At 44.3% G+C, this 11445-nt stretch overlaps 1 protein-coding gene across 3 annotated transcripts; it reads left to right on the top strand.

Annotated features, from left to right (window-relative positions):
• Positions 1-67: 67 nt before the first annotated feature.
• pcdh18b (protocadherin 18b) lies at positions 68-10923 on the top strand. Of its 3 annotated transcripts, none has more exons than XM_035669707.1 (4): positions 68-2902; positions 3360-3448; positions 3816-3985; positions 9405-10923. In XM_035669707.1, exons 1-4 carry the CDS (start codon positions 407-409, stop codon positions 10361-10363), a joined length of 3714 nt encoding a protein of 1237 aa, XP_035525600.1. In that variant the 5' UTR covers positions 68-406; the 3' UTR covers positions 10364-10923. The 3 variants fall into 3 exon arrangements, with proteins under 3 accessions (XP_035525600.1, XP_035525602.1, XP_035525601.1); XM_035669709.1 differs by having other exon boundaries at positions 3816-3931; XM_035669708.1 differs by having other exon boundaries at positions 3393-3448.
• Positions 10924-11445: the final 522 nt, after the last annotated feature.

Consider the following 11445-nt stretch of genomic DNA (forward strand, 5'->3'; position numbering starts at 1 on the left):
CTCCCTCCCTCTCTCTCTCGCTCTCTCACTCACTCACTCTCTTGCACAGACTGGGAGAAAGCTGCGCCTTTTCTTCGCCCAGACATTCACTCTCACTCATTCACAGGCGCGCACACACATTAGGCGACGGGCATATGTCGATATATGCAACAGATTTGTCTACAAGGAGAGCGCCGCGCTTTTGCTTTTGTGCGCCTTTCTTCTCCAAAAGAAGGAAAGTTTTCTTTATATATTAATCCACATATTTATTTATTTTTTAATCTATTTTGCGGAGTTCTTTGCGGACAGTGAGCAGCAGCTGCAGCCGAGGATTTAACATGCCAGACGTCTGAGAAGACATCTACATTTCCCCCCACTACATTTTTTTCCCTCTGTGGAAGTAATCGCCATAGTGTGCTTACAGAAGATGGGGGCAAATATGATCCAAACCAAAGGAAATATTTTCTCTTTGGCACTACTCAAACTACTGCTTTTGGTCGCGCTTATGCACGGCGCCACTGGTAAGACTCTGAAATATAAAGTTTACGAGGAGCAGAAAGTGGGCACTGTTATTGCACGGTTAAAGGAGGATGTATCCGGGGTTTTATCCAAACTACCGAGTTCCCTGACCTTTCGGTTCCGCGCTATGCAACGAGGGAGTACGCCGTTCCTGTCTGTCCGGGAGGAGGACGGAGAGATCAGCATTGGCACCAAAATCGACCGTGAGAAGCTTTGTGAGAAAAACTTGAACTGCTCGATTGAATTCGATGTGGTCACGCTCCCGACGGAGTACCTGCAGCTGTTCCATGTGGAGGTGGAGGTGCTGGACATTAACGACAACTCCCCGCACTTCTCCCGCGCCATCGTTCCCATTGAGATCTCCGAGAGCGCATCCGTGGGGACGCGCATCCCGCTGGACGGCGCAGTGGATGCGGACGTCGGGGAGAACTCTCTGCACACATACTCCCTGACCCCCAATAACTTCTTCAAGATCGACATCAGGACCAGGACGGACGGCGCCAAGTACGCAGAGCTGGTGGTCATGAGGGAGTTAGATCGGGAGGTGCAGTCCAACTACCAGCTGCAACTCACGGCCTCGGATAATGGCGTACCCCCTAAGTCTGGCTCCACTTTGCTCAAGATCAGCATCTCTGATTCCAACGACAACAGCCCAGCCTTTGACGAGCAGGCATATATCATCAATTTGCTGGAAAACTCCCCCCATGGGACTCTTATCATTGATTTAAACGCCACAGATCCAGATGAGGGCACTAATGGGAAAATAGTATACTCTTTCAGCAGCCATGTCGCTCCAAAGATCTTGGAAACATTTAAGATAAACCCAGAAAATGGCCACATTACTCTTATTAAAAAAGTGGACTATGAAACCACTGCTTCCTATGAGCTAGATGTCCAGGCTCAGGACCTGGGCCCTAATTCCATTCCTGGACTTTGCAAAATTGTGGTGAAAGTGGTGGACGTGAATGACAACAAACCAGAGATAAACATCAACTTGATGACGCCAGGCAAAGAGGAAGTGGCCTACATTTCGGAGGGCGCCCCTGTGGACACCTTCATAGCTCTGGTGCGTGTTGACGACAGCGACACTGGGCTCAACGGTGAGGTGGTGTGCAGGCTGCATGGCCATGGCCACTTCAGACTCCAGAAGACCTATGAGAAGAACTACATGATCCTCACCAACATCTCGCTGGACAGGGAGAAGAGGTCAGAGTACAGTCTGACAGTCATAGCTGAGGACAGGGGCTCCCCCAGCCTCTCCACCATCAAACACTTCACTGTTCAGGTGCTGGATGAAAACGACAATCCACCATGTTTCGAGAAGAGCCGCTACGAGGTCTTTAAGTCAGAGAACAATTCCCCTGGAGCCTACCTGATGACTGTGGTGGCCTCAGATCCAGATCTGGGCACCAATGGTCAAGTCACCTACACCATCATAGATGCTCTGGTCCAGGGGAGCCCCATCTCCACCTATGTCACCATTGACCCCTCTAATGGTGCAATCTACGCCTTACGCAGTTTCGACCATGAAGACGTTAGCCGGATTGCCTTCACTGTTCAGGCACGTGACGGGGGAAACCCTGCGCTATCAACTAACACCACCGTCCTGCTGACTGTTTTGGATGAAAATGACAACCCGCCCATCATCCACTCCCCCTCCCTCCGGAATCACACTGCCGAGCTGCCGGTGTGGAAGTACGCATCACCGGGTCAGCTGATCACTGTACTTAAAGTCACAGACCGCGACGCTGGCGCCAATGGAGAGGTGAGCTGCTCTATTGTTGGTGGCAACGAGGATGGGCTTTTTGTGATGGATGCTCGGCGATGTGAACTCAGAACCAATGCTAGCTTGGAGCAGGCTCCACGGGACGTGATGGAGATCAGGGTGGAGGTGCAGGACAGGGGCACCAGCCGGCTGTCCACAGGGGCCCTCCTCAGGCTCTCTCTGCAGGAGACTATGGACATCCTCCCCCCTCTCTACCCCACCAGCCAGGCTCCGCTGGATCTTTCTCTCATCGTCATCATCTCTCTGGGCGCCGTCTGCGCTCTGCTGCTCATTGTCATGGTGATGTTTGCCACTGCCCGCTGCAGCCGTGAGAAGAAAGACCCCAGACGCAACTACAACTGCCGCGTGGCAGAGAACAGCTACCAGAACCACCCCAAGAAGCCCGCCAGGCAGATCCACAAGGCGGACATCACCCTGGTCCCTACCGTCAACGGGACCCTGCCCGTCCGTGCCCACCCACGCTCACCCTCAGCATCCCCTACCCCTGAGAGGGGCACCCTGGGGAGCAGGCAGAGCCATCACAGCCGCCAGTCCCTCAACAGCCTAGTCACCATCTCCTCCAATCACGTGCCAGAGAACTTTGCCCTGGAGCTGGCTCATGCTACACCTCCTGTTGAGGTAAGACAATGAGATTTCATGCTTTTATAGTTAGTTTAAAACCTAGATGCTGTGTCATGCGGTTTGTGCTAAAGGTAGTCTAAACATGTAGATTTATGCATCTGTTAAATCCAAAAGATAAACCAATATACCAATGTAATATTTCTGTCCAAAATCACATACTATGCACGTTTTTCGTCTTATACCAAGTATTTGTTCTGAATTGATCCCTTGCTCCCATATTCTGTTATCTTCAGCCCTTTGTGTCATGTTTTTGTTGACCATCACATTCAGGATCTAGTCATAAAGTCATGCTACCCCCCGTCCCCTACCCCTTCCCCACAATGCACCCCCACCCAACATTGTCTTGTGGCCTTGCTTGTTTGACTCCATTCATTTTCCCCTCTTCATTTTTTCCTTTTATTTTTGTCCTTTTTCTTTCTTTTTTTGTCTTTTTTTGTTTCTCTTGGGATTGTAGCAAGTCTCACAGCTTCTGTCCATGCTCCATCAGGGCCAGTACCAGCCACGACCAAGCTTCAGAGGCAACAAATATACCAGGAGCTACAGGTAATGCAAAATGACACATTTAAAGCCTTCCATTCTTTGGCAGAAGTAAAGGTGAAAAAGAGATACTTACTGATGCCTCTATAATATAACAGTCAACCATTTCCACATGATTTTGACTGTTGTCAGGACTTAAACATAACCTGTTATATTCATATCCACCAGCTTTTTGGTTTAGAGTCAAACTGTATGCTCAATAACTTTGCATTTGCATAATTTTATGTAAAACCTCTTCTGCAGAGCACTCTCTGCCTCTCTGTGCACCTTATTATTCATCAGTAGCTTTACCGTAACCATTTGATAACATTATCAATGTTTAGCCACTCCTCTATTATAAATTTATGAAATCTCTGTCTGTGTCTCTATGCAGATATGCCCTGAACGAGATGGACAAGTTCAGTCTGAAGGACAGCGGTCGCGGAGACAGTGAAGCTGGGGACAGCGATTATGAGCCTGGCAGGGAGTCCCCCATGGATAGGCTCCTTGGTGAGGGCTTTACTGAGATATATGCCCCTGATGGCCAACACAGAACGCATGCAGGTACACCCCTGGCCCCCCATCCACCACACCCCACAACCCTTCCTTCCTTCATATCCCATCACACCCTTCCTGTCTCTCTAGAATCTAGTCCTGAATCCAAAGTGTAGTTCCTTATGTAGTCCTGTAGGTTTCCCAAAAACCATAGACTCTATCTACAAATTGTCAAAAAATCCAAGTTCTCAAGGGGACATCTTTAAAATATTATTCTAAACCCAAAGATATTCTGTTCGGTACCATGTGAGTTGGAAAAAAGCAGGACATCTTCACATTTGAGAGGCAGGAACCAGCAAATGTTGGGCATATTTACTTTCCCATTCATTTTCTGTCGATTGACAAATTGATCAATCAACTACTTGTTAATCTCTGAAAGATTTACAATTGACAAGATATATCTGTTCAGGGTTATTAATTATCCCATCCATGTCACTACATGATCAACAAACACAGGTCACCAGCTCTGGTCAAACACTGGCCCACAATTTCCTTCTTGAGTCTTTAAATATTGCTGAACTAAAGCAGAGTTTCTCAACGTTGGGGTAGCAACCCCATCTACAGGTCACCTCTGAGCACAGATTGAGGCAGATTTCCTAGACTGACATGTCGACATGCTAAATTTATTTTTTAAAAAGGGATTAAATACATAGTTTTGATTCATAAATCTTATCTAAGGATATGTACAGATTTTTTCAAATTTATCTGAATGGATTACTCACGTGTTATATGCATGTAAAGAGTTATTGGTTGCTGTCATTTCTCCACAATCACACAATTCCAGCCGAAGTGATGGTTCAGACAAAGCTAATAAGAGGCTTCAGCAGGCAGAACTACACAAATAAAGTGGATATCTAGCATTCTAAGACTGTAACTTTAGCAGTAGAGACAGTTTCCCTGGACTTAAATAGGTGATCTTGTGCGAAAATAATTTCACTTTGGAAGATATTCACTTGATATTCCTCAGACTGCTAATGTCTATACAGCTGAACTTAAAGTGTGGTCAGTTGTTCTGCAGAAAGATTGTTGATTGTTGAGTCTAATTCACAAGTTGTCAAATAGGGGTGTAACAATTTATATCGTCATCTTTATTTTGCGTGGGAATATAGACAAGAGACCCTGCAGATCCCTGAATCGTATCATGGCAGACTTTGTGATATCGGCAAATATTGTATCATTGTTCAATTTATCAATATAATATCATATTGTGATGAAACTTGTGATTTACACCCATATCAAATACCAATGCTTTGACAAACAACCTGGGAGTGAGACTCAACCATCAACTGTCTTTCTGCAGAACGATTGACCCTATCTTTAAAAAATCTTACACAGAACAAGGACTGTGGATTTTGACAGAATTTTTGTCAAGCAGGGAAGTGATCACTTCAGGGCCAGTGACCACATTTGAATTACTTTAAGACGGGAAAAATTACAAACCTACCTTTCAATTTCTGTATAGTTACTTGTGGTGCACCCTCCATACTCATGACCAAGAAACCAGTCAACTGCTGGGATCATGAGAATTTTGTGACAGGTTACCACAGGTGAGAAACCCTGAGTTAAGCCATAGCAAGTGCCAAACCCTCAAATCATCTGCTTCCCGTTAGCAAAACATTGTTTTAGCATTTTGGGCATGCCTTCTTTGTTCTGCATTACAAGTGGCTGCATGTGCATTGGCCTTGGAGGTTTGTGAATGACACTGTACGCACTCAACCACCGAGTTTCACCTCACTGTCACTACGTTCTTGAGATATCTCTCCAGATAGCTCAACTGGTCCTCCTTTACAGCTCCCTATCTCCTCTCCCTACTGTCACACTGCATGGAGTTTTCCTCCTCCCCACTATCCAGTTACCAAGGAACTTTGAACACTTGTTGAGCATTGATTGACCCTGCTGACTTCCAAATATTCTACCCACTTGGCATCAAATATATGGCATCTTTCAACGACTAGTTGAGTTGGAAACACTCGGTCACACTCTCTAAAATTCCTCCGTCTCTCAGCCTGTCTCAGCTAACCTCATGCAGGTTGCAAGCTGCTGCAGCTTCCTTTATCACACCATCCCTCTCCTCCCAGTGCTCCCGCTCCTTTCTAGCCAGCTTCCCACACAGCCATCACTCGACACTGCATTTGAGCTACATCCCAATTAAAGTCGACCCAGACGGGCAGACAATCTCATCACTAACACCTCCCCCTCCCACCCTCACTCCCTCTCTCCCTTCCTTCATAGCTTTGTGGAGGAGCTCTGCTCGTTAGTCTCTCTCCTTTTTCCACCTTCAAGCCTTCACTTTCAGCCATCCAATCTGAAGCCTTGGTGCTCATTTGATGAAAAGGAGGCATTTAATTGCCATGTGACGAATAGTTGCTATGGAGTCGGCACTGAGTTGTGCTCGTGATTAAGCCCTGAAGAACATAATTACATCTCAAAGCTCACCTTTCTCCTTCTGTATGTTCAGCCCGCCTCCCGCCCCCATGTCCACTGCAGCATGGATGATTTTGAGCAGTGCCCTGTCATTATGGCTGGATATGGTAGCCCTCCCTGTTCAGGGGATGATGAGACGCAAACTCTTTGTTGTGGATGCAGAAGACTTTATACAATTTATCCCTAGGGAATGTACTTTCAGACTTGAAACATTTAAACTCAAACTCAAATGCTTAAAGAACCCTTTCAGAAAACTTGACATTCTCAAAAACAGCAAGGAAATTTATGCGAACTGCACTCCTCGTTCTTTTTTTTAATGTTTTGTGAAATACATTTAGTTGTTTTCTCTCTGAGAGTGAAAAGTCAATCAGTACCACTCTCTTCTCTGTTTGGTAGATGGACAGAGTCAAGATGTGGTCAGTCTAGAAACAGGGAAACAGCTAGTCTAGCTCTGTCCAAAGATCATACACCCACCTCTAAAGCTCACTTATTAATATGTTTTAATTCATACATAAACAGTGATGTAAAAATGACTGAATCTGTGGAAATTACCTGCTGGAACTATTTCTTTGGCGCAGTAACGTCCTGGAGTCTTGCTATCGTCACAGTGACATGGTCAGGTCTTAACGACCGAATATATATTGTATTGTTGTTTTTAGAATACAAAAAGTACAAATTAAACATGTTAATTAGGGAACTCTACAGGTGTAGGTAGGTGTTTTTCTTCACTTTAGACAGAACCGATCAAAGAAATACATAATGCCTCTTTGGTCCAAGGTGCTTCATCAGTGTTACAGATAGAAGTGGACCTCTTGAACGGAGAGCAAAAAACGGTTTGTGTATGATAATGGTTAAAAATATTCTTACTGTCCAGCCTGACCCCATTCTTTGTGCATAATGAATGAGGAGTAAAGAGTGCTGTCACATACAGGCAGAAGATGGGAACACACCACCAATTTTACATGTTAAAGTCAGTTTATTACTTACGAGGCATGCTAAAACAGTTGTTTAATATCTTGTGTGGTTCTAGAGGAGCTTTGTCAACTCCATAATGATGTCATAGTGATGTCATCAGAGTTATTTAATCTTGGGCATGGAGAGAAATGTAAAACTTAAAACTTCTGTCACAAGTTTGAAAAATGTGGGTATTTACCAGGCAGAGTGTTTAACTAAATACACTAGTTGCATCATGGGAACTAGCATTTTTGGAGCTTGACCAGATACTAGGAGCTAAAACTCAGCCTCTGCTGCTTTGATTTTGACCATACTTGTTTTAATCTTTCTCCCTGAACTGCTCAAAATTTATTGAACTACAATCCTAAATCACTGGAATGTCCCTTTAAGTATATCTTCAAATTGTAGTCTTCAGTCTAGTCTAAATCTCACTGCCAACAGTCTTCATCTGTCCCTCTACTCAGTGGATAAAGCACCCTCCTGCTGCTTCTTATCAGGAATAAAAGTAGAATTTGTTTCCTGATAAAATCTGATAAAATAAAAGCTCTCAAGTAAACAAACACATCGGCAGCGAGCCATGGCATCTAGAGTTCGGAATATAACTAGGTTTTACTTGCCAATTAATGATCTACCAGTAACTCGGTTGAATTGATGTTACAGTCAGACAGGCAGGCTTTCTGTTTGCCTTACACGTTCTTTTTTTTTTTTTCAATTTTACACACAAATCAGTTGGGTTAAATCTTTCATTTTTACCCTTTCATCAGCGGGGCACCCAATCTGCCGCTGCCCCCGCACTGTTTTTCCCCTTCCAGTGCACCCAAATGCTCTTTTCATCTGCTCTAAGATGTATTATAAATGTTCCTTTCATGTTAATGAGAGGATAATGAAGTCCCTCAATAGCACGACTAAAAAGCGGCACACTCTTTTAATGAAGGCTTTAAGTTGGCATATTTGATTTGTCTAATTTATTCTTCAGAGATTTTCTATTTGAAGATTTAATATTGAAAAGAGCGACTTGAAAGGGAAAAATGCAGGGCTTTTAGAGGAGGAGTTATTTTGAATGGGTAATAGGCATTGATCGGCCTTGCTGAATTGTCTCTCTGTGGTAAATACATTGGAAGGTACTGTAGCAGGCAGTGCTCCTGCAGAGAGCCTTTCAGACTAATTAGGGCAGATTTCCACTGTGCTCCCAGAGACAGTGCAGCAGAAGCACCTGAGGACAGGCAGGCAAATATTAGCTGGTGGGAAGAGACCCAACTGACAGCAATTGTCTTTGCATCTCTTTGGTTTGGTGATCAAATTTATGGTTGTGAAAAGACTATGTACACATAAAATAATGTGATCCCTTTTACTATTATTTGCAAGATACATCTACTATAAATAACATAGCGGCAGGAGAATTTTCTCAGCCCATAAAGTAGAACTCAATCCAGGTTTATCCTTTAAATCACCAAATATGTACATCCACAGTTTTCACTAGAAAGCAACACTAGTCCCTTGGTTCCCACCTTGTGGGGTTTTCTGTCCCTTAAAGTAGACGATATCTACTTACACTTCCCGGCCATAAGTTACCACATTCTTGTACACTCACATTCACCCAGATAGCATATATATATATCATAGACCATATTTTCTGACATGGAGATGACAAAATACTTAATGAACCTATTTTTGTCCAAAATGTCACTTAAGGCCCTCTGGTTCTTACCCCTCGCTATATACAATTGCTGAAACAATTAATAATCGATTAATCAATTAGTGGATTGAACATTTTTTTCATCAATTTGGATATTTACATTCTCTTGTTTTAGCCCCTCAAATGTGAGGATTGTGTGCTTTTCTCTGTGTCACATTATTGTCACTGAATATCTTTGGGTTTCAGACTGTTGGTTGGACCAAAGCTCACATGTGAAGATGTCAACTTTAGCTCTAGAGAAATGATAAAGATTAAACAATTAATTGACAGAAAAAAATCAATAATGAATATGGTTGTTAGTTGCAGCCCCGAGTTTACAGCAAATACTTATGAGTGTTTCTGTCTTTCTTCCAGCTATGAGGCTCTGCACAGAGGAGTGTCGTGTCCTGGGTCACTCAGACCAGTGCTGGATGCCCCCTCTGGCCTCTCCGGCATCATCCTCCTCCGACTACCGCAGCAACCTTTACATCCCTGGGGAAGAAGCCCGCCAAGCTACTGACCTCTCCCAGGAGAAGACCCCGCAGCCCTGCACTGACACCGGCTCTGCTCGCAACCAGAGCTTCTCCACTTTCGGCAAAGACCTGGGTGGTGAGGACGGTGGAGAAGAGGATGGGGGAGAAGACGGCGGGGGTGAGGCCAGAGATGAAGACCTGTGTGGGACCACATCGTTACTGTCGGAGATGAGCAGCGTGTTCCAACGGTTGCTACCCCAGGGTCTAGACTCCTACGTCCAGGTCAATGAAAACCAGAAGGGGACTAGCCTGAGCGGAGTGGGCGTCCCCATGACTGGATCTTTAGATCGCAGGAGGGGCCATCTCCCCGGCAAGCCCAATCCCTCTGTCCACCAGCAGGGCGTGGCAGCCTGGGCTGCCAACACCCACTTCCAGAATCCGGGAAGCAGTATTGGCCCATCTGGCCACCACCAGGGTGGCAGCTACCACACCCTGAAACCCAGCACCAAGCTTAGCTCCCAGAGTAGCAGCCACAAAGGCCTGCAGGCACCCAAAAACAGCCCCCAGAACAGCAGCCATGCGCCCAAACCCCACAGCAGCCCTCTGCTCACGGCACTGGTCAGCCCCACTCTGGTGCAGCCTTCCCCGGCCCCGGTGCCTGTTCCGGTGCCACTCCCAGGGCCCTCCTCCAAGTGGCTGCCCGCCATGGAGGAGATCCCAGAGAACTATGAGGAGGACGATTTTGACTCTGTGCTCAGCCACCTTCAGGGCAAACGCAGCGACAGCCGACATGAGCTGGTGGACGCCAGCGAGCTGGTGGCTGAGATCAACAAACTCTTACAGGATGTCCGGCAGAGCTAGACTTCCTGTTTCTTACCCTCTTTATTTATTCACCGCTTATTGACTGCCTCCTTTACTTCAGAATAAAAGCAAGGGACTGTGGGCAGCAAAAGAAGGACAGAAAAAGGTAAAATAGGATTAAAGTAAAAAAACAAGACCTGCAATTGTCGTTAAAGTTGCATTTCTAATGTAATAATTGTGTTTTGTGAATGCTAAATATCCAAAAAATTGTTTGTAATTGCTGGTTTGGTACACAATGTACACTATGTGACTGTATTTATCTTTGTATTTTAAAAATACATTTGTATACTTATATTTATAAAAAAAAGTGTATATAAAGTTAATCAGAAGTCTATTTTTATATTTCGAATGCATGTTGAGTACAAAAACATTGAATCAAGGCTATGACATGCGATCAACATTCTACATATTTAAATTGTTTTTTGTATTGTGATTCTTTTTTATTTGTCACTATGATATGTATACATGAATATATATTAATGAATTAATGGACATTTGTCTTTGTGGACTATTGTGGGGAAGGGGACAGTACACAAATAAAAAATAATACGTAAAAAGTATTCAGGCGTCTGTGGTTGATTATTACAGGAAAATATTGGTATTACTTTAATAGCAAGTTACTGTGTGTACATTTACAGTAAATTCCTGGTAACTAGGGACATTGCTTTCACAGTAAGTTGCTGTATCATTTTTACAGTACGCTAGTTGTGTAGTATGCAAGCATATTAATGTTATTTAGCAGTATGCTCCTGTAGTATTACTGTATTTAACTGTAATCAGTTAATTATTTCAGTAATCGATCAACATTAAGAAATAACTCTAAATATATTATTATTATGTATTTAAGTTAAAGTTTAAGAAATCGCCTTCTGTGTACCTTTGTGTGGTCAGGCATATCAGTGTAAAATCCACGTTAGAAAAGCGTGGTATTTTTGGTTCCAGCTCACGAATTCACTATATCAGCCGCCATATTGGTATTCTTTGAGTCTTTTCTCTCTGAGCAGTGGGTAGGTCGGTATCAGTCTGCGAACAATGCCAATAGTGAAACTCACTCTGCTGTAAAAGAATTCAGTGTGGTCATA

Source organism: Morone saxatilis, unplaced genomic scaffold (genome assembly GCF_004916995.1).
Source record: "Morone saxatilis isolate NCDOM2014 unplaced genomic scaffold, NCSU_SB_2.0 Contig22, whole genome shotgun sequence".
Classification (NCBI taxonomy): Eukaryota; Metazoa; Chordata; class Actinopteri; family Moronidae; genus Morone; species Morone saxatilis.